The sequence below is a fragment of the Pteropus alecto genome, unplaced genomic scaffold (assembly GCF_000325575.1).
Source record: "Pteropus alecto unplaced genomic scaffold, ASM32557v1 scaffold45, whole genome shotgun sequence".
NCBI lineage: Eukaryota > Metazoa > Chordata > Mammalia > Chiroptera > Pteropodidae > Pteropus > Pteropus alecto.
The window spans coordinates 30,497,852-30,520,236 of NW_006442491.1; the positions used below are offsets into that span (position 1 = coordinate 30,497,852).

Below are 22,385 nucleotides of genomic sequence, written 5' to 3' on the forward strand. Positions count from 1 at the left end.
TGGGGATACCACTACACAAAACAGAATAAATTAGCAAGCAAGGACCGCACCCCCCCGGAGCTTACATTCTAGGGGTGAGGACAGCCCAAAATGGGCAAGTGGACTCTTGGAGGAGTAATGCAGTCTCACAGTAATGCCGGCAAGAGACTGGAATGGTTCGAACCAAGTGGGGGAGGAGGGCTTGGCTGGTTTCGGGCTATTTTTGAAGGTGGAACCAACAGGATTTGCTAAGGGATTAGATGTGGTTTTGGAAAGAAGTGAGCCAAGGGTAATTTCAAGGTTTTTGGCCTAAGTGACAAGGACAGACCCGCCATCATCTAGGAAAGGGGCGCCATGGGAAGGGCAGGTTTTGGGGATGACAAAGAGCTCAAGGTCAGACATGTTAACACTGAAGTGCCAGTGAGATGTCAAGGTGAAGACAGGGTAGCAGCTGGTGATAAGGTTCAGGGAAAAGGTCTGGGCTGAGGGGAGAAACCTGGGAGTTGTCAGCACCCAGCTGGCATTTAATGCCATGGCAGCGAATGAGATCGCCCAAGAAAGGGGTTCTTAACCCGCAGTCCATGAACTTGGATGGACAAACTACATCGTTATTTTCATCATCCTCTAACGAGCATCTCCTTCAAAATGAATAAAGGCAACAAGTCACAGTGACAGTAGTACCTGCACCTTTGTTACGGACGAAAGTCATGGATATTTTCATGTTGCATTACAGTTAATACAGACATCTCAAAATATCATTTAAACCAGCGCTACTTCGAAATCGTGGAAGTCAGACCTATCAGTTATCAGCTAAATAACCCATACACATCATGTTATTTAATGTGTAAAGAAGCATACATGTCAGAGTTTATAAAGTATTTTGATGAACATATTTCGATATAATTGGCTTCCTTTGTAATTCTTTGCATTTTCTTCTATGTGTTTAATTTGAAAATATTCTGAAGCGGGTCCATAGCCTTCACCAGATGCCAATGGGGTCCCATGGCACCAACAGGGATGAAATCTCCAGTTAGAGAATGAGCATCGTTGGAGAAGAGGGTCCAGGCCCTGGGCTCCAGAGGAAGGGATCAGGAGATGGGTCACCAGCCCAGGACACTGGAAAGGAGGTAGAAGTTTGGCAGGAGGAGAACCAAGTGAGAAGCCAGATGTAGGAAGCGTTCCCAGGAGCATGGCAGGGTCAACTCAGCTTAATGCTGCTCAGGACAAGGGTGTTTGCTCCCCCAGCATGAGCGAGACTCCTGGCCACAATCCCCTAGGGACATTACAGCTTCCAAAGTGAGTCTCGTCCTCCAGCCCCAGCGCTTTGCGCACTAGATCTGGGAATCTATTCAGCCCAATCATTTCCCAATCACTAGTTTATGGAACAAGGGGACACGCTTGTGTGGTTCCATGCCTGTGACCTTTCTTCTGCCCTTGGAGTTCATCAGTTCCCTTTCTTCCTCTCCCCTGGAGAGAATATACAGAATTTACAACAGGGCGTATAAACTCAAAGAAGATTCAAAGAAGATTCAAAGAAGATTCAAACTCAAAGGTGATCTCGTAAATGAATGAACTGTACCAAGAATAAGAGAAGAGGAAGTGTGTGGTGACTGGGGATTCTGGCCCTGTCTATGAAATGCCACAAAATCCGTTATGTCACCCTAGTGTCCATTTGCTCCTTCTCTCTGGAAATAGAATTTCCAGCTGGGCACAAGGCTGCCAGATGCAGGTTACATTCTCATCCTCCCTGACAGCTGGATGTGGCCATGATCAGCTTTTGGTGGAGCTGTGGGTGGGACACCCATACAGGAAGTGGATGTGCCTCTCCTTATCTTCTGCTTCCTGCTGGCTGGATGTGGATGTGGTCAGCCATTTTGGACGAGAACAGACCCCCAGGCTGGTGGAACAGCCTCACAGAAGGAGCCTGGGTGCCAACACAGTGTGTGCCATATCATCCCTGCGGCTGGCCGTTAATGCTCAAACTGTCAAATGAGAGATAAATAAGTGTCTATCATCTCTAAACCACTGTTATTTGGGGGCTGAAGGGCCCTCGTCTGTCCCTGTATTCTACCGAATACTGGGGGTAGCTGTGACACAGATCCAGCTGGCTACTGCCATCTAGCAGGTGTCAGCAAACCTTTTCTACAAAGGGTCAGACTGTAAATATTCTCGGCTTTGCAACCATATAGTCTCTGTTGCAATTTTTCAGCTCTGCCACAGTAGAGCAAAAGCAGCCACAGACAATACATAAGGGAATGGGCGAAGCTGTGTTCAAATAAAACTTTATTTATGAAAACAGAACATAGATCACTGGGGGGTATAGTCTGCTGACCCCTACCATTCAGGAATGTAGCCAATATCAGCAAGATCATCATCAAGATTTTTTTTTTTTTTTTGAAAGAAAAGGTTGGAAAAGATAGATCGCTGGGGGGTATAGTCTGCTGACCCCTACCATTCGGGAATGTAGCCAATATCAGCAAGATCATCATCATGATTTTTTTTTTTTTGAAAGAAAAGGTTGGAAACTGGATTTTTTGGGTGAAATTTCTGGATTTTAGAAAACACGTTGTAACCCAAACAGAACATATTTGGGGTTGAGGTGCGGACTCGGGCTGTTGGCTACCATTCTGCAAAAACCACATCTGTTCCCAAGGGGCACAGAATAGAAGCTGAGCGGGCTCAGGCCAAGTTTCCCATCCCATCCCTGCTGCCAGCAGAAGGGCCCTGAGTTATGAGACCTTCGCTATCTGTCATTTGGCTTTTGGGACCTCTGGTCTGGGCAGAAGAGAACAATCCACTAACTCTCTGGGGGTGGAGCTGGGGTCTCCTTAGGAACAGTGATAAATGAGAAGGAAGTGCTTTTGCAAACTCTAGAACACTATAAATATTAGATGCAAAATGCCACAGGATTGAAGTCTGTTTTTTTGGCAGACAAATTGGCTGAGGAAGCAAGGCCAGGAAGAAATGCATTAAATAAACCCAGAGCCCCAAAGCTCTTAGGGCTGGGGCATTTCTGATATTCTGTAACTAGATCCTTTTAACTTCGGGCTGCTTGCAAGGTTACAACATGAATCTCGTTCTTCTGAAAAGACAGCAAATGCAAATTGCTGCACAAAGTGATAAATCAATGCTGTAAAAGTTCTGGATGCCAGACGGGATCTTGCTGAACTGAGACCTGTGGGAAAGCAAGTGAGGAAGGTGGGGACACGATTATGCAGAAGGCATGTCGTGCTGGAAGCAGAGAGGTGGGGGCTGGGAGAAATGCCTCCTCACACTTGCCCCTTGGCTGGGCAGCGGGGAAGCTGGATTTCGTTTTCCGTAGTAGACATCTGTTTTATTTTTCTGCCCAGCAACCATTCTCCTGTCTTTTGGTAACTGTGCTTTCGTAGAGAACCAACTCTCCCTTTTCCTCAGCCTTACTTGTTCATGTGAAGCTGTTTCTACCTTCCAGCTACTAGGCTAGGCACGTGATCTGGGCCCGACCCATCGGGGTGGCCCATCTCCCCTGGCTTGTGTGATTGGGTAATGGAGGAACACATAATCCTAGTTGAGCCAATGAAAGCCTCCCCTGAGACTTTTGCTGGGACACTGGAAAAAGGCTGTCTCTTTCAGTCAGGATCACGTTGGTAAGATGGGACCTGTGGGGGCCATCTTAACATCACAAAAGAGAACCTTTCTAAGAATAAAGCCAACCCAAATGAGAGAAAAATCTAAGAAGCAGAAAGACAGGGTTCCGATGACAAAGTTTGAGCACTGGGCCTCAGCTAAATTTGCCTGAACTCATTTCAATTATATTTTCTAATGTTGGAAAAGTGATGGTAATTCAAACTCCATTTTGTTCTCATCTTTGCTTACTTCAAGACTAAGGCCTGAGAGTCATCCCTTCATTCAAATCTTTATTGGGTACCCAATATCTACCAGGCACTGTTTTTGGGATCTGGGGATACAGCAGTGAACAAAACAGGCAAGAACTAAGATCAAAACACCTGAGATATTTCGAGGGGGTGATAAGTCCTACGAAGAACATAAAGCAGAATTATCATGGCAGACACAGGGAGGTCAGGGGAGCAGAAGGGATGTGAGAGATGGAAGGTGAGTGGTGACAAGGAACAAGTGCTCTAGGTCGAGGCAACTCCAAGTGCAAAGGCCCCAGGGCAGGTATGACCTTGGAATGTTTGAGGAACAGCAAAGAGGCCAGGTGGTCCGAGTGTCTATAGAAAGGAATGGAGAGGTAGGTTGGTGTGGACAGAGAGGTGCCAGGCAAGGCCATGCAAGGCTTTGGCAGCCCTGGCAAGGAGCTATGGGTTCATTTTAAGAGCAACAGGCAGCCAGGGTTGCGAGCAGGGAGTGGCATAATTAGATTTCCATTTTTCAAAGCTTCTTCTGGCTGCTGCTGGGTGGAGAGGAGGAACGGCTAATTGTCTGAGGGACAAGCAGGGACAAGCAAATAACTAGAGGGGACGCTGAGGGCTGCTGCTTGACATGTCCTTCACAAGCTCCTGTGTTCTGCCTGCTTGTTTTTGACAAGGTCATTGCTATCTAGGAAGACTGGGCTGCAGATAATCCCGAGGCCCCCGCTGAGCTATCTGTTGGTGTTGAAGGCATGGAGGATGGGCTGCCTGGGCCTCTGATTAAATGTTGGCCTTAGCCGCCACACCCTGGGAGGGTCACGCAGCTCTAGCAAATGAAGACCCCGGCCCATCTCTTTCCTGGGAACTCTATTAGTGGTGGCAGGGGACGTGGAGGGCTCCCCCAGCAATACTGTCAGGTTTTATCACCTGCTGAGTCAACATCAGGACAAGCTGTATCTGCAAATCTTTTTGCCCACTTAGAATGTGGTTTTGTCCAGAAGGATGGGACAGAGGAGGGGGAGACAACCTGCAATGGACCCTTAGAACAAGGCCTTGGGAGACTGTCAATCAATGGATATTTAATTATCGCCTCGGAGGAATCTGACACTAAGCTGATCCTTCAAAGAGCTGTTCTCAACACCATTAGACTGATGTCCCATTTCTATGACAAATATTTTGTAGTGCTCCCTTATTTTCCTGAAAGAAAATTTATAGGTGACAAATGCTACCTATGCACGTCATTTCCAAAAAAATCAATACAGTGCTCTAACTGCAATCTGTAAGAGAAATAAAAGGCAGGCAATTTATAATAAAGAAAAATTTCAGTGTGAACTCTCAAGCACATCCATCAAAGAGACACAATGGAGTAGTCAGATGCCTGCACCTAGACACACAGATTCACTGGGAAGTATGACAGCTACAAATGCAGACTGAGTGAGCCTGTGGCATTTGCAATTCAAATGTTTCAAGTGGCACTGCCATTAGTAACGGGATTTTTGGCAATTAGGAGTAACTCTTGGAAAAGTTTTGCACTCAGGTATAATATTCCTTCCATTTGCTTATCACTTAAATTCCTGGAAATTAAGGGTTTATTAAAACTGCAAAAAATGGATTTAGGGTCCAGGCTCAGACAACACCACACACAAAATAATCTGTTTATATAATGATCTGATAGAAAACTTGGGAAACCGTGTGGAATGCAAGGCTGTTTGGGGGTCATGAGGGGTTCCCAGTGCAGAGCAGGGTATCAAAGGTCCCTGGTCCTTGCCCCCAGGAAGTCTGCAGCATCCCTTAACCTTTAGAGCCACCAAAAATGCCTTCATAGTTTTTAACCCCTAGGGGGCAGTGTGCTCCCTTGAGAACCACAGGTTAGAAAAAATTTTGCAAATCCGTGGCCTTTGGGCTGAGTCTATCCTGTAGGTGTGTTTGCTTGGGGCCTGCCTGATGTTTTTATTTATTTTTTAAAAAGTAGAACGAATAGCTCACATTTGAAAACTGGGTAATTTCACATAAAAATCTGTATATTATTGTACTTTTGACAAATCAGAAGATCTGGCAACTCGGCCCGTTCATTATCCAATGGGCACATCTGGCTGGGCTGGGTGGAACCACCCCCTGCCCTGTCTGGCACCTTATGCTTTGGCTTCCCAGAGAGAGAGGGTTCCTACAGGCATGGCAGAGAGCGGATTCCTCCTCCGCCTCCTGGGCACACATAAGGGTGCCCGGTTCCCCCTCCTTTGCTGAAAGCTCTCTCACCTTGACTCTGATCTCCCCCAGGACAGCACGGATGGCATTTGCAAGGTTTCGCAGTGTGTGCTGGGATTGCCCTGCTGACCCAGCCCCAGGGTGGACTGGGAAGGTTTGGAGGGGCGGGGTTGAAAAACTAAGTCCCCAGGAATAAGGGGGGTGGGGGGACAGTGTACCCACGTCCTAGGCTTGTGTGAACAACTGGCACGAGGTCTTGGCATGGCAAATGCTCGCTAATAACAACTCGTGCCTTTTTATTATTGATTATATTATTATATTCTCAAAGGTTTGTGTGCCACCCTTCAAATAGAGTGCTTGAACTACACTCTATTCCGAGGCTGCCCAACAGAACTTGCTGCAATGATGGGAATGTTCTCTGTCTGTACCATCCGGTCTGGCCCCGGCGTGTGCCTATGGGCACCTGTACTGTGGCTAGTGCGACAGAGGAACGGAATTTCACGTCTGATTTACTTCTGATTAAAGTTAAATAGCTCCTGGTGGCTACCATATGGGGCCAAATAGCTCTAGTCGAAGCCCTTCCAGAAGGTTCAGGAGCGTCGCAGCTAGTGCCAGGGAGAGAACTGCTAAAGGTCACAGCCGGAGGACTCCCTCGGCACCTCTTCTGGCTCCACAGATAGGGCTGATATGTCCACCCAACACAGATGTCCTGCCTCTCATTTTCGACTTCCAGGGTCATGTTAAGGCCGACCAAAGTTAGACACTGAGCAAAACCAGAGCATGGAGCTGATGGGCCGGGCAGCCACAGCTTTGCGCTCAGGACCACAGCTGGTGGGGAAGGGTGGGCGGCTGGTTTTCTAAGAGTTCCTGCTCGCCTGCAGGGTTTGCTCCCAAGACTCTGCAGCTTTGATGGAGGTTATGGACCTTCCTCGTGAGGATTAAATAAGGTGGTGTGTAAAATCCCAGCTGGTGTGGGCTGAATTAGGTCCCCAAAAATGTACGTTCAAGTTCTAACCCTGGCTACTCGTGAATGTGATTTTATTTGGAAATAGAGTCTTTGTAGTTGTTGCAATCAAGTTAAGATGAGGTCCCACTGGTGTCTTTATAAGAAGAGCGAAATTAGGACACAGACGTCTAGAGAGGAGAAGGTCACGCGGAGATGGAGGCAGAGATGGCAGTGATGTAGCTGTCAGCATCCAGTTGACTGGTGTCTTTATAAGAGCGAAATTTGGACACAGATGTATAGAGAGGAGAAGGTCACGCGAAGATGGAGGCAGAGATGGCAGTGATGTAGCTGTCAGTCAGAGAACACCACGGATGGCTGGTAACCACCAGAAGCTACAAGAGGCAAGGACGGCCTTCTCTCCAAGAGCCGTCGGACGGAACACGGCCCTGATGTCACTTGATTCCGGGCTTCGGGCCCCCAGTACTGTGAGAGATGACATTCCCGTTGTTTTAAGCCACCCAGTTTGTGGTACTGTCAGAGCAGCCACAGGAAATGAGCACACCAGCTAACGGGCCGGGACACACAGAGCGCTGGCTGGACACAAATAATCTTGCCCCATCGGCCTCACACGTTTTTGAAAAGCTGAGAAGTGAGACCACCTTCTTCCTCTTCCCAAGCAGCCCTTCCACTTACAGCTGCAGGGAACCTCTCCTCCCAAGTCGGTGGGCACTGGTCTCGTGAGCCTCAGGGCACTGGGTAACTTACACTTACACACTGCAACTCTGCTGCATGGATTGGGAAACTGAGGCCCAGAGGGGGCCAGATCTCAGCTAAGGTCACAAAGGAGTCAGAAGCAGAGCCTTATTCTCTGGACTCCTGGACCAGTTTTCCTTGTTTTGGAATTTGAAGGTCCTGTAGAAAGGGAGAGACTATTAAATTAGAGTTTAAAGACATTCGGCTTGAAGATGTATATGGAAGTGACAAATACGTGCCTCTTAGGGATACCCTGGGCCAGCCTGGGCCCTGGGAGGGGCTGCTCAACGCCCACTGATGCCGACTCTCATGGTGCGGAAGGTGGGTTCCTGGGTGCTGGGGGAGGGACAGGGAAGGTCTTGATGCTTGAGGTGGGTCCCCTTCATGGGGTGAATGAGGGTGCTCTGTCACACCCACAGGCAGGAGAGGAGGCAGAGGGATGGAGAGGGGCAGCTGGACGGATGGAAGAAAGCAGCTGTGTGTGTGTGTGAGTGTGTGTGTGTGCGCATGCGCGTGTGTGCGTGTGTGCACTTGAGGGGAGAGGAAGAGAGTAGGGAGCAAAAACAGGAGAAAGGCCAAGCACAGAGAAGGCTGCCATTGTGAAGGCAGGACAGCTGCACCAGGCGCCCCGAGGGGCGGCCCGGGAAGAATCTAAGTCCTGTCTTCTCTGTGTGCAGAAGGGCCGAGAAGAGAGCAGGGAAGCCGAGCTGCCGGGAGTGGGGGTGGGGAGAAGAGAAACGGAAGAAGAGAAGGGAGTATAGACAAGATGGGGGAGGACGGGGGAACTGCCAGCTCTGGGTAGAACAAAAGATTCATTCGCTCAGGCCGCAAAGATTCACTGAGCACCTACTACAGGCGGACCCTTCTCCGGGTACGGAGATGCTGGAGAGGATAGACCAGAGTCCCCGTCTCCATGGAGCTGAGATTTTAGAAGCGCGACAGCTAACAAGATCAATGGCGGAATATCTGGTCAGCGGTGGAAAGTGCCAGGGAGACGGACAAAGCAGGACCAAGGGCGGGGAGCATCAGAAGGGGGCTGGGGACGTAATTTAACTTGGGAGGTGGCACAACCAATACACATATATATGTTAAACGGTGACAAAGGCTCTGAAGGAAAATAAAGCAGGATGAGGAGATAAAGAGAGGAAGGGAACCCTCTTTTGGGTGGGACAGTCAAGGAGGGCTTCTCTGAGGAGGTGAGTTTTGAACAAAGATCTGAGGGAAGTGAGTGAGCCAGCCATGCAGATGTTAAGGGGAAGATGTTTCCAGAAAAGGAAAGAATAAGTGCAAAGTGCCCTCGGTGGGAACGTGCCAGGTGCTATCGGTGCGCTTGAAAAACAGGAAGGAGTGGAGTGACTGAGGGGAGGACAGGAAGTGAGGCGGTCAAGAGGTGAGGGACAGAGGACCCTGACTTTGGGGGCCAGGGAAGGGCTGTAGGCAGAAGCGGGGCGGCCAGGGAGGAGAAAGCTGGAGCGGTCCAGGCGAGAGAGGAAGAAAAAAAATCAAGACGACACTAAAGTTTTGTTCTGATGACTGGAACATTGGAGCCACCAGGGGGAAGATTGTGAGAGGCACCTGGGGAGGGAGGGACAAGATCAGGAAGTCATTTTGGACGACAGGCTCCCGGGTTTGAAATGCTGGGGAGACACCCCAGGGGAGGGGTTAAAGAGGCAGCCGGATGCCGGTGTGCGGGGTGTGGCGTTCAGGGGTTCAGGGAACGAGGCTAACGGCAGATCAAAACGGCGGTGGAAAGAGGGAGTGTGAGGACCACTTCATAGGACAGCAGAGGAAGGCGACCTGAGCACCTTCCTGTCTTTGCAGTCCGAAAACCGCTTTAGGGAGAAAACAAGTCACACGCTCACACAGACAGACACACACATGCACCTGCCTTTACGCGCCAGCCGACATCTTTTGTCTGGGATGCCCAGATGCCCAGCAGATGCCCTTCTGCCCTCCTGTGTGAGGGGTGGCAGGATCCCCTGGCCTCCGCCAATGCCCGTGTGTCCTGCTACAGCAGGTGCCATGGTGCAGAGTCCCCCTCCCCGTCCCCAAAGTGAGGGTGGCCGCCCCAGGTTGGCAGCCAAGCCGTGCAGGCCGTCAGATGACCGCCCTCCCCAGCTTCACGTGAGGAGAAGAGGGAAAATGACAGGTGCTTGGGGCCAAACCCGAAAACAACTCCAACCGGAAGCCCCGGCACCGTCCGGGATTGTAACGAGGGGTGTGCCCCCTGTGCCCAGTGCATCTAGAACACAATGAGGGAGGGGGCCAGGGCTCACCCCCAATGTTCACATCTCTACAAAAGTCTGCACCAGATGGCAGGGGCTGGGCGGGAAATAGTCTCCGTACTGCCAGACTCAGATGGCAATGTGGAACGAGAAGGCATTACTCTAATGAGAAGAAAATGGGCCCGTCTGTTTAACTCGCCAGAAAGGGCCAGAATAGATGGTCTCCCTACTCCCTCTCCCCAACAGCAGTGTAGTGGAAATTAGTGACTGCCACCTCAGTATGTTTTTCCTCCTTATCCTTCCCAACAGCCCTCCATTTCTATTTGGGGATCCAGGTGTTGGTGGGACAGTGACTCCACCTGCTGTTCCAGGAACAGGTGATGTAGGCTAAGCTAACTGGCTCGTTCCATCTTCTCTCCATGGTGACTGGTTCAGGGATTTGGCATGTGACTCAAGCTTATCCAGTCGTAAAGAATCTCACTACTTGGGCATTCTGGGGAAAGATACTGCTGGCTATGAAGGAAGAGCCGTGGAGCATCTGCAAGTGTCAGCTATCATCTCGAGACCTCAGGCCTTACGTTAAAATCGTGTCACTGTTAAGCCACAGGAGCTGCTTCTGCTTAAAGCTCACCTGCATCTTTTCAGTTTAGGGAACAAAACATTCCATATCTTGTTGAAACCACTTGGAGTTGGGGTTTCTGTCATTTGGATCTGAAGACCATCTACTGGCCATGGGTATCACCAGGAAGCATCCCCTCCTTGCTCAAACAGAACTCACGTGTCATCTCAGAGCTGAGGAATGGGAGCCAGAGAAGAGCTGCTGAATGGAAGGACATGCACATTTTCGGCTTGGCTAGAAGTTGCCAGATTGCTTTTCAAAGTGGAAGTGCCAGTGTGCATCCTCACCTCTACTGTACACGACTTCCTGTTTTCCTACATCCTTACCAACATCTGGTGTGACAGAACCTCTACTATTTGCTGTGGTAATGGGTGAGATGTGATAGTGCATTGTTGGCTTAATTCGCACTTCGCTGATTACCAGAGAGGTTGAACACATGCTGCCACATTTTGATTCATGCGTACAAATTATTTCCACCATCCGAGGTAACATATTGTGACATTCATTGGAAGACTGGTCTGGGATGAGTTGTGTGATGATGTGTTACTTGTGTAAATCATCATCCTCATCACTGACATTTCTTAAGTGTTTACTATGTTTCCCTGTTCTGATAATATTTAACCCTCACGAAACTCTGTGAGCTAAGTAACATTATCATCCTTACCTGAGGTAACCAAGACACAGAAGTTAAATAACTTGTCCAAATTCACTCAACTAATAAGTGGTCGAGCCCTTACTAAAAACCGAGCAGAGCCCTTGTTCTTAATTGCTTTGCAAAGAGCTGAGAGGCATCTAATTCCAAAAACATTATATAACTGACTTGTGGGTATATAAGTGAGTAAAGCCAGGGTAGCTGAAGTGTGCTAAAGGATGACTATGTATGTTTTGTAAAAACTGAGGATGCAATTTATCCTTTTAAGGGTATTTATATTTGAGATCTAAATCCCAGAGATTAGAGGAAGCCAACACATAGAAATATCCATGAACAAATTGATATTTATCCTGCTTAAACTTAACATCTCTCATTTCATCCTTTGTCAATCTCTGTTGTAAACACGGGGAAGCATAAAGCAAGATGACTGCAAGATGAAATCGCAAATCTTGTAAAAGATGCAAGGTTTTGTGAAATTAATTAAAGTAATGCTGGAAGACAGCTTGAAGTACATGCGAAGCCACTGACAAAAAAAAAATAATCTGGTCTATGAGATAATTGAAGAAGAGGCCACTGAAAACAATGATGAGGTAATAAGCACTTCACAGGGGAGGATTCTGACGTCAAAGGATTAACAGAGGCCCTTGGGAAAACTGATCAAATCCTTAAATGCTTTTGCAAAAACAACCCTTATGATTTTGCTGTGAAAACTGAAGGTGAAGTAAAGGGTACCATATTGTGCTATCATTTAAATTTGTTGGGCAAATTACACCCTGCCCCAATTGACACTTCATCAATTGATTTGCTTAAATAATCAACCTATTAGTTACAATTATAACCTAACCTTTGTTAAATACTGTTAGATAAAACATAAAATAAGTTTACTTTTAAAAATACCTAACTAAATATATTAAAAGCACAATTTATATGAAATGTTGGTCCACAATTGGTCTACTACTTAAGGAACAGTTTCCTGGTTCTGGTCTTCTACAGTTTAGGTTGACTTCCTGTACTAAAAAGGGTATCACATACACAAACGGTTGAGAACTGTTACTGTGGTTGTGACTTTAATCTTCCATCAGTATCTATTTTCTTCCTCTCCCATAGTAAAAGAATTTTTAGTTGGGCAAACTGCCACCCAAAATAAAGACTACATTCCCCATGATCCTTTGTAGTCACATGTACTCATAGGACTTATTTCTCAACGATGGGAAATAAGGAGACATAGAAAGTAGCTAAGTCTCTGATCAATTTAGGAGCACCTAAATATATACAGCAAATATTAAAAGACCTAAAGGGAGAAATAACAGCAATACAACAATATTAAAAGACTTTAACACCTTTCTTTCATCAACACACAGAAAATCAAAAAGGAAACATCAGCCTTAAACATGTAAGACTAATGGACTTAACAAATACATACAGAACATTCCACCCAAAAGCAACAGAATATACTTTCTTCTCAAGTGCATGTGTAGCATTCTCCAGGATATGTTAGGCCACGAAACATCTTAACAAATTTAAGAAAACTGAAATCATATCAAGCTTCTTTTCTGACCATGATGGTAGGAAATGAAATCAATTACAAGAAGAAATCTGGAAAATTCACAAATATGTGGAAACTAAACAATATGCTACTGAACAACCGGTCAGTCAAAGAAATCAAAAGATAAATAAAAAAATACTCCGAGACAAACATAAATGGAAATACAACATATCAAAACTTATGGGATGCAGTAAAAGCAGTTCTAAGAGGGAAATTCATAGCAATCAATACCTATATCAAGAAACAAGAAAAGTTTCAAACAACCAAACTTTACATCTCGAAGAACTAGAAAAAGAACAAATGAAGTGCAAAGTTAGTAGAAAGAAGGAAATAACAAAGACCAGACCAAAAATAAATGAAATAGAGACTAAAAAACAAAACAAAAGATCAATGAAACTAAGGGCTGGTTCTTGGAAAAGATAAACAATATAGACAAACTTTTAGCTAGAATCATCAGGAAAAAGAGGACTCAAAATGAAAGAGATGTTGCAACTGATACCACAGGAATACAAAGGAACATACGAGACTACTATAAATAATTATATGCCAATAAGTTTGACAATCTAGAAGAAATGTATAAGTTCCTAGAAAAATACAACCTACCAGGACTGAATCATGAAAAAATAGGAAATCAGAACAGACCAATTACTAGCAAGGAGATTGAATCGGTAATCAAAAACCTTTCAAAAAACAAAAATCCAGGACCAGATGGCTTCACTGGTGAATTCTACCAAACATTCAATAAAAAATTAATACCAATCCTTCTAAAACCTTTCCAAAAAATAAGAGGGAACACTTCCAAACTCATTTTATAAGACTAGCATTATCCTGATACTAAAATCAGATGAGGATGCCACAATAAAATCATAGGTCAATATCTTTGATGAACATATAATACAAAAATGCTCAACAAAATATTAGCAAACCAAATTCAACAATACATTAAAAGGATCATAGACCATGATCAAGTGGAATTTATTCTAGAGATGCAAAGATGGTTCATTACCCACAAATCAATCAGTATGATATACCACAGTAACAAAATGAAGGATAAAAATCACACGATCATCTCTGTAGAAGCAGAAAAATCATTTGACAAAATTTAACATCTATTTATAATAAAAACTCACAAGAAAGTGGGTATAGAGGGAATGCATGTCGACATAATAAAGGCCATCTATAAGCCCATAGCTAACATAATATTCAATAGTATAAGCTAAAAGCCTTTCCTTTAAGGTTAGAAACAAGACAAGGATGCTCACTCTCATCATTTTTATTCAATGGAGTAATGAAAGTCCTAGCCAGAGCAATTAGGTAAGAAAAAGAAAGAAAAAGTATCGATATCAAAAAGTAATAAGTCAAACTGTCACTATTTGCAGATATGATATCATATATAGAAAATCCTAAAGACACTTCCAAAAACCTGTTAGAACCAATAAACAAATTCAATAAAGTTGTAGGATACAACTCAATGTGCAAAAATCCACTACATTTGCATATACTAATAATGAACTATCAGGAGGAGAAATTAAGAAAATAATCCCATTTACAATCGCATAAAGAAAATACCTAAGAATAATTTTAACCAAGGAGGTGAAAGACCTATTTACTGAAAATTATCACACTGATGAAAGAAACTAAAAACAAATAAATATAAAGGTATTCTTTGCTCATGGATTGGAAGAATATTGTTAAAATGTCTATACTACCCAAAGCAATCTACAGTCTACAGATTCAGTGCAATCTCTATCAAAATTCCAATGACATTTTTTACGGAAATTGAACAAACAATCCTAAAATTCGCGTGGAACCACAAAAGACCTTGAATAGCCAAAGCAATCTTGAGAAAGAAGAACAAAGCTAGAGGTATCATGTTCTCTGATTTCAAACTATAATACAAAGTTATAGTAATCAAAACAGTACAGTGTTAGCATAAAAACAGACACGTATATCAATGGAACAGAATAGAGAACCTGGAAACAAACCCATACATGTACGTTCAATTAACTTATGACAAAGGAGCCAAGAATATACAATGGGGAAAGGACAGTCTCTTTAGTGTTAGAGAAACTGGATAGCCAAACGCAAAAGGATGAAACTGGACCATTATTTTACATTACACACACAAATTAACTCAAAATGTGTTAAAGACTTAAACATAAGTCTTGAAACCATAACGACATTGGTCTTGGTGATGATTTTTTGGATTTCACACCAAAGCAAAGGCAATAAAAAGAAAAATAAATAAGTAGGACTTAAACTAAAAAGCTTCTGTATAGCAACAGAAACCATCAACAAAGAATGAAAAGGCAACCTACCAAATGGGAGAAAGTTTTTGCAAATCATGTATCTGAGAGAGGGTTAATAGCCAAAACATATAAAGAACACATACAACTCAACAGCAAAACAAACAAAACCAACCAACCAGCCAACAAAATCCAATTAGATTAAAAAGTGAGCAGAAGATCTGAATAGACATTTTTCCAAAGATATACAGATGGCCAACGGGTACATGGAAAGGTGCTCAATATCACTGATCATCAGGGAAATGCAAATCAAAACAACCATGAGGTATCACTTCACACCTGTTAGAATGGCTATTATCAAAAAGACAGGAAATAAGTGTTGTTGAGGATGTAGAGAAAAGAGAACCCTTGTTCACTGTTGGCGGAAATGTGAACTGGTTCATCCACTATGAAAAATTGTATGGAGATTCCTCAAAAATTAAAAATAGAACTACCATATGACCCAGCAATCTCACTTCTGGGTATTTATCTGAAGAAAACAAAAACACTAACTTGAAAAGATATATACACCCCCAGGTTCACTGCAACAATTTTTACAATAGCCAAGATTCGCGAGCAACACGTGTCCATCAATGGATGACTGGATAAAGAAAATGTGACACACGCACAAGAATATTATTTAGCCGTCAAAGAGGAAATCTTGCCATCTGTGATAACATGGATGGGACTTGAGGGCATAATGCTAAGTGAAATAAGTCAGACAGAAAAAGACAATTACCATGTGATTTCACTTATATGTGGAATCTAAAAAAATTGAACGCAGAGATATAGAGAACAGACTGGTGTTTGCTAGAGGTAGGGTTGGGGGGTGCAAAACAGGTAAAGAGGGTCAAGAGGTACAAATTTCCACTTATGAAAGAAATAAATCCTGGAGATGTAATGTATAGCAAGGTGACTACAGATAATACTGTATTGCACATTTGAAAGTTGCTAAGAGAGCAGATCTTAAAATTTCTCATAATGGCACATAAAAAATTCTGTAACTATGTATGGCGATGAATGTAACTAGACTTATTATAGTTATCATTTTGCAGTTTACACAAATATCAAATCGTTATGTTGTACACCTGAAACTAAAATGAGGTAATATGTCAATTATATCTCATTAAAAAAGAAAAAGAAAGTTGAGTTTCTGATCAGTTTGTGACTTTGAGTGGGGCAAGTCCACCGGAGTGGCATGGACTTTTAACTGAGAGAGTAATAAATGACTGCTACCTTGGGTCTCTCACACAGCCAAACTTAAATCCAACTCAATTGCCTGGCCTAGACATCCACAAAAATGCAGGGTTTAATGAATCTAAAATCAGCAAGAACAGCTAACCAAATGATGTTTGGGGGACTCAAAGTTATTATATATTGTAATGTGAGTAATACAAATAAAATTAATCTGAGGGATTTTAAATTCATTATAGTTTTTTTGTGTGTGTGTCACTTTTCTCAATCAGTTGACAATGACCAGCATAATTAATATTACATAGTGGTATCTTTACGTTTTCCCTTTAAGCACCAACTTAATATAAAATTCAAATCTGAGCATCCTAGCTGCCAGAGCAAAGAGGGAAAGTATATAGGGTACACAGCTCTTGTTATTTAATGGTTAGGAACACATCAGTCCATCGGAGTAAACAGACATTTTCAAGGTCATGAGTTCTGAAAGTCAGGTTGGAATGGGGCTTCTTGCATAGAGGGACAATCTGAATATAACAAATAAAATTCCCAGTGACAGTTTTACAAAAGACGTAAGTGTTCTGTGTGTGGCAGTTTACATTTGACGCTATGATCCCAGTCTTCATTGAGGGTATAATTAAGCATATTAGGATGAAAGCAATTCCTTGGAAAAACAGCTTTGTGGTGATTTGTGTAAATTCAAGGATAAAGTTTGGGAAATCCACCTTGAAGAATGCTTGCTCCTACGAGACGGTTCCTTTCCTTGCAGCAGCTGTGTGATTCTGAAACACTAGGCTTTGGCTCCCACCACTCACACTTTAGTTATCGTAGGATCTGTGTTTCCTTTCAATTTGAGGGATGCAATTTCCAGATTCCCTTTGAATGCCCACAGTCTCTTTTCCATTTTGATTCTGCCACGGCACCTCATTCTATGACTCTGGGCAAATCTCTTTTCTGGGTTGCCATTATGGTGGCTGTCAAATGAGCGGGGTTCATGAGAACGCTCTTGGGGTCCTTACTCTCCCTCTGGTACCCAAAGTTAAAGGTTTCTGCACAGATCTTTTAGCCAGAAGTCATAAGAAGTGTTTCTGAGCCACACTCATCCCTCAGACACGTTTTGTTTGACCCACAGTTTACATTGAGTTTTGCCAACATTTTTTAAGCCTGCAGACTTCAGCAAAACATTCAGATTAGAAATAGCTGAACGCTGGCGACCCTGGGAACAAACATCTATAATTACAATACATCCTCACTAATATCGACAATAGGTTCTGCAACTTTAAGGGAAATCACGTATAAGGACACCAGTGTTACTAGAGGCTAATTGATCGAAACAAGAGTGAAGTTCCTATGGCAACTCATCAACCTTATAACGGAATGTCGCTGAATGAATGCTTCCTCCGCCTACATCCGGGACCCTGCAACCAGCGGGGTGGTGGTTCCTAGTAAACTCTGACACACTCAGCTTTCTGTAAAGACCCAAGACCAACAGGGTTATGTGTATAGGACCGAGGCCTTCCTGGTGCTCTCAGCACAACCCACTTTCTAGGCGATTCTACAAGAAGACACACCTCACCAGCTTGTTCTCCATCCTGACGTGTCCTCGTAGCCACACCATGTATCTAAGGGGACCAAGCTGAGGGAGGGATCTGTCTTTCCCTCATGTCACTCCCACCCAAACAAGCCCCTGACCATTGGGACACAACTTCCTGGAGTTGCAACATCCAAGGTATAATATCTGATTTTACAACTGCCTCAGCTCCTTAGCCAAGGTGAAGAGTATTTATTTATTTTTAATTAAAGCACACCAAATTAAATTGAGTTTGGAGGATTTTGCAATGGTGTCAGAGGTAAGTGATTGTAATTGTGCCTTTGCCTCAGGCAATGAGCCTGGGAAGTGAGTCTTCAGAACCCACCAAAGTACTTCTTGCAAGAGACAGGAAGCCTTGCTCACCCTCCCCCAGCATGCAATGCTGCCTGGCACTGATGGAGGGAGCGTACTGCGTAATGCAGACCATCAGATGTGGGAGACAAACAGTCCACTGCCATGTCAGCTTCTGGGCCTTTCTCTAGAGTGACCACACAATCCCCGCACACGCTCCTGTCCATTCTCCACACCAGTTTTATCCCCACCTCCCAGCCCAATATTCTTCTGGAAACTTCTTCCAATACATCAGTCCCTGATGGTTTTAACATAAATCACAGAGAAGGCAAACTCATGCATGGGTACTGGCTTCTCTCTGTAGTATGATTCATATTTTAAACGGACTCACTTTTATTTAAAACTCAAATTCCTTCGAAAAGGTCATTTTCTATCACTACTTTAGGCAAATCAACCTGTGTTTTTCTAATGCATACAGAAATAAACACACAACTTTTAAATTAAGATGAAGTTGTCCGCGCACTACCTGAAGTCATCTAGGGTGGCCCTGAAGGGCAGAGGCCACAACGAGAGGGATAGTGGTCTGAGGTCAGGACACTTGGGCCACTCCGGAGGCTGCCTGCCCACCCACTTGACCGCAGCCGCCTGCTCCCCTCACCTGTCCGGTAGCCTGTGCTGTTGAGGTACACGGCAAAGGTGCGACCCTCGTGCTGCGCCTGCCAGGAGGGCGAGGAGCAGTTCTCGTTGTTGGTGTAGGTGTTGTGGTTGTGGACGTACTTCCCGGTGAGGATGGAGGAGCGCGAGGGGCAGCACATGGGCGTGGTCACGAAGGCGTTGATGAAGTGCGCCCCGCCCTGCTCCATGATGCGCCGCGTCTTGTTCATCACCTGCATGGAACCTGCAACGGGAGCGGAGGTGAGACGCTGGCCAGCACATTCTAAGTCGTGCACCCATCTATGGCGCGAAACAGTTAGGGACGGGCGCTGAGTGGCTCTCAAGAGGGCGGCGGCCCCATTCCTGGGGAGGGGTGCATCTGGAAATCTCCGGGGACGGACTAGGCTGCTGGCATTTGTGGGCAGCGGCCATCAAGGCACTGTGAGATGGACCTACACCATCAGGAAGCTTGCTGGGTCCCCATTCCCACCGGGCGTACATGAGGGCCTGGGTAAAAAACTGTTTATAAATCATCTGCGCCTAGAATGGAACTCTGTTTTACATATGAACAGAACACTTTTTTTTTTTTTGCAGTGTATTAATATACACTGATATATATATTTAAAAGCAACCACTGTGTAAATTGAGGGAAGATTACACTGTTTTGTCTGGACCTTTCCCAAGAATTGTTTGCTCTGACTGAAACCCGGTCACGCCAGCCCCCTGGCCCACCTTCTCCCTGACCACCTCTCAGCCGAAATGCTCTACATCAACCACTAACCACACTCCCCACCTCTGTCCACACGGTCCTTCTAGCTCAGGACCCACTTCCCACGTCCCCCCAAACCTAACCCGTCGGTTGAGCCGCGCCTCCCCCCGTTGCCCTCGGGTCCCTCTGGCTTCTGGTTCCCTTGAGCTCTTATTACAGGTGCAGCCTGTGTTATTAGGGCTTCATTCTACACCATCAGGAAGGGCGGTTTCATTCATGCCCACTCTTGTTTCTCAACGGAGCGGTCAGCAGAGTAAGGGGTGTGGGAAGGAAAGAAAACTAACGTGTGTGGAAACCCTACTGTGGGCAGGTGTTCACACTCACACTGTGCCGAGGGCCCCACGAGGGCAAAGACAGCACCCTGCTCAGTGCTGAATCCTCAACACCCCCGTGACACACAGCAGGTGCTCAATAAATGTGTGAAGAGTAGGTACGTCTCTGTACACTGTGGCTGGTACCCAAATACTTAAGTAGCTTTCATGGAAATAGTCAGTGAAAATTCTTTTTCTCTTCCTTTATGGCCATCCTCAGTTCTTTGCATACTCCTTGCAACTCTTAGGGTCTGTAATGGATTGGCCACCCCTCAGGTATGTCCATGTCCTAAGCCTCAGGGTCTGTAAATGTGACCTAATTTGGAGAAAGTGTCTTTGAAGATGGACTTAAGGATCTTGAGGGGAGATGCTGCTGGATTACGTGAGTGGGCCCTGAAACCAATGACGAGTGTTCTTATAAGAGACAAGGAAGAAGCACACAGACACAGGCCAGGTAGAGACGAAGGCAGAGACTGGAGGGATGCACCTGCAGGCCACTGGAGCCCCAGGGAGCTGGAAGAGCAGGTTACGATTCTCTCCGACAGCCTTCGGAGGGACCACAGCCCTGCTGACACCTTGATTTCAAACTTCTGTCTCTAGAACAGTGAGAGAGTAAATTTCTATTGTTTTAAGCCCTCTAGTTTGTGGCGATTTGTTAGGACAGATAGGAAACCGATATAGTGTCTACCAGGCACGTGAGGTTCTTGCTGGGGAGCTGCTGACCCCAATCACCGGGAACCCCCTAGAAACCTTAAAACAGCTAATCAGACCCCCCACAGCATGCTGCCCTGAAAGGCTAAGAACGAAAAGGAGCTTTATATAGCTCTTTAGCCCATCTTTTTGCCAAAGGCGGATGGAAACAGCACTATAGCTTCCCTGAGGCGAACACAGATCACATCTCTTCACTGCTCAAAACCATCGAAATTGCTTCCCGTCGCGCTTAGAAGAAAACCTGAATTCCTTCCTGTGGCCTGAAAGACTCTTCCAGACCTTCTCTCCCCGGTAACCCACCTCCCACGTTTCTCTGACCTCGTCTCCTTTCTCCCCCTTGCCTGGCTGGCTGCACTGGCCTCCACATCGTGTGTCCAATGTTCCAAGCACATTCCTGCCCCAGGACTTTTGTACTTGCTTTTGCCGCCACCTGAGACTCTCTGAGACTTCGCTTTGGCCAGCTTGTCCCATCCTTCAGATCTCGACTTAGAGGTCACCTCCTCAGCAAGGCCTGGCCGTCGTCCCGTCTGAAGAAGCCCCCACCCTGCCACCTTCCCACCATACCAGTGTGTGTTTCTTAGCATTCATCTCCTTCTGAAATGGTCTATTTTTACTGGTTTGCTTGTTTATGGTCTGCCTCTCCTTCTGGACTGAGAGTTCTGGGTGATCCAGGGTGCTGGCTACTCCTCCACTCCCAGGAATATACAATCGGTGCTCCGTAAAAACTTACTGAGTGACTGAAAAAAACAAGAGAGCCTGCCCTTTCAAGCCCAGCACTGACGTGGTTTTACAAGGGATGCTCCTGGAACCAGGTGCATTTCCTGAGCTTCTCGGCCAAGGTGGCCCCCGCTGGGTGGAGGAGGGAACTGGCTTTGTGTCTGAACAGGACTCATCAGGCCCTGGAGCTGTGTATACATCTGTGTCAAAATCACGTGCCCTCCCGAGAAGTCCTCAAGGGTCCCAGCTGTAACTGGTGGGCAATTACAGGCTCTCCACTAGGTGTGCAAAGGCTCTCTCTGGAGCGGTTGGAGGAGGTTGGCTTTTCGAGGCCTCCTTCAGCAGGTGCTCATTTGCCAGGACCTGATGGAGTGTGGCACCGTCTTGGGGTCCATGTCTGGTAGAGCCCTGGGGCCTCGCCAACCTGCGGCCGCTCCTGGGGACCTGGCCCCTTGGGATCCCAGGCAGCCTTCTGCTGGCCAACCAGCTCCTTCCACCTTGAATTTTTTTTACTACAAATTGAGACCTTAAGGTCATGTTCTTGAGGTCCCGGGCTTGAACACTGGCCACATTCCTATCTCGTGGCCTTTGCCTTAGCGATGCCCTCTGCCTGAGGTGCTCCCTCTCGGTCTCTCTCAGGTTACTGACCAAATACCTGAGAGACGCCTCAGAGAGGCCTCCTTGGCCCCACATGAAACCTCTATCCCTCCTATCAGCCCTCCCCACTCCCTTCCCTGCTTCGCTTCCCCACAAGGCAGTTACTGCCCTCGGACACCAAAGTCACTTCTAGTTCACTTGTCTACACGCTGCCTGTCGCTCCCATTGGAACAGCTCCACGGGAGCAGAGATTTAGGCCTGCTTTGTTCACTGTCGTATTCCCAAGTCTAGAACAGTTCCTGGCACATAGTGGGTACTCAACAAACATCTGCTAGGATAACCAAAATGTGATCTTACTCTTTGGGTTTCCATATAACTCAGGAGCCCCAAGTTGGTTTGTTCTATAGACATGTGTGTTTTGTGCAGTGGATTTTTAAAATGTGACTTTAAAAAGCACTGAAAAGATCACGTGCTCTCTTGTCGGCTGCACTCCCC

General features: G+C 45.7%; 1 protein-coding gene across 2 annotated transcripts in view; it reads right to left on the bottom strand.

The window, feature by feature from the left end:
- SULF2 (sulfatase 2) overlaps positions 1-22,385 on the bottom strand; it is a 106,891-nt gene that overhangs the window by 46,838 nt on the left and 37,668 nt on the right. For both annotated transcript variants that reach the window (XM_006921896.3, XM_025040050.1), the window contains exon 3: positions 18,790-19,029. In XM_006921896.3, the coding sequence (XP_006921958.1) occupies positions 18,790-19,029 (240 nt within the window). The remainder of the gene's footprint in view (positions 1-18,789; positions 19,030-22,385) is intronic.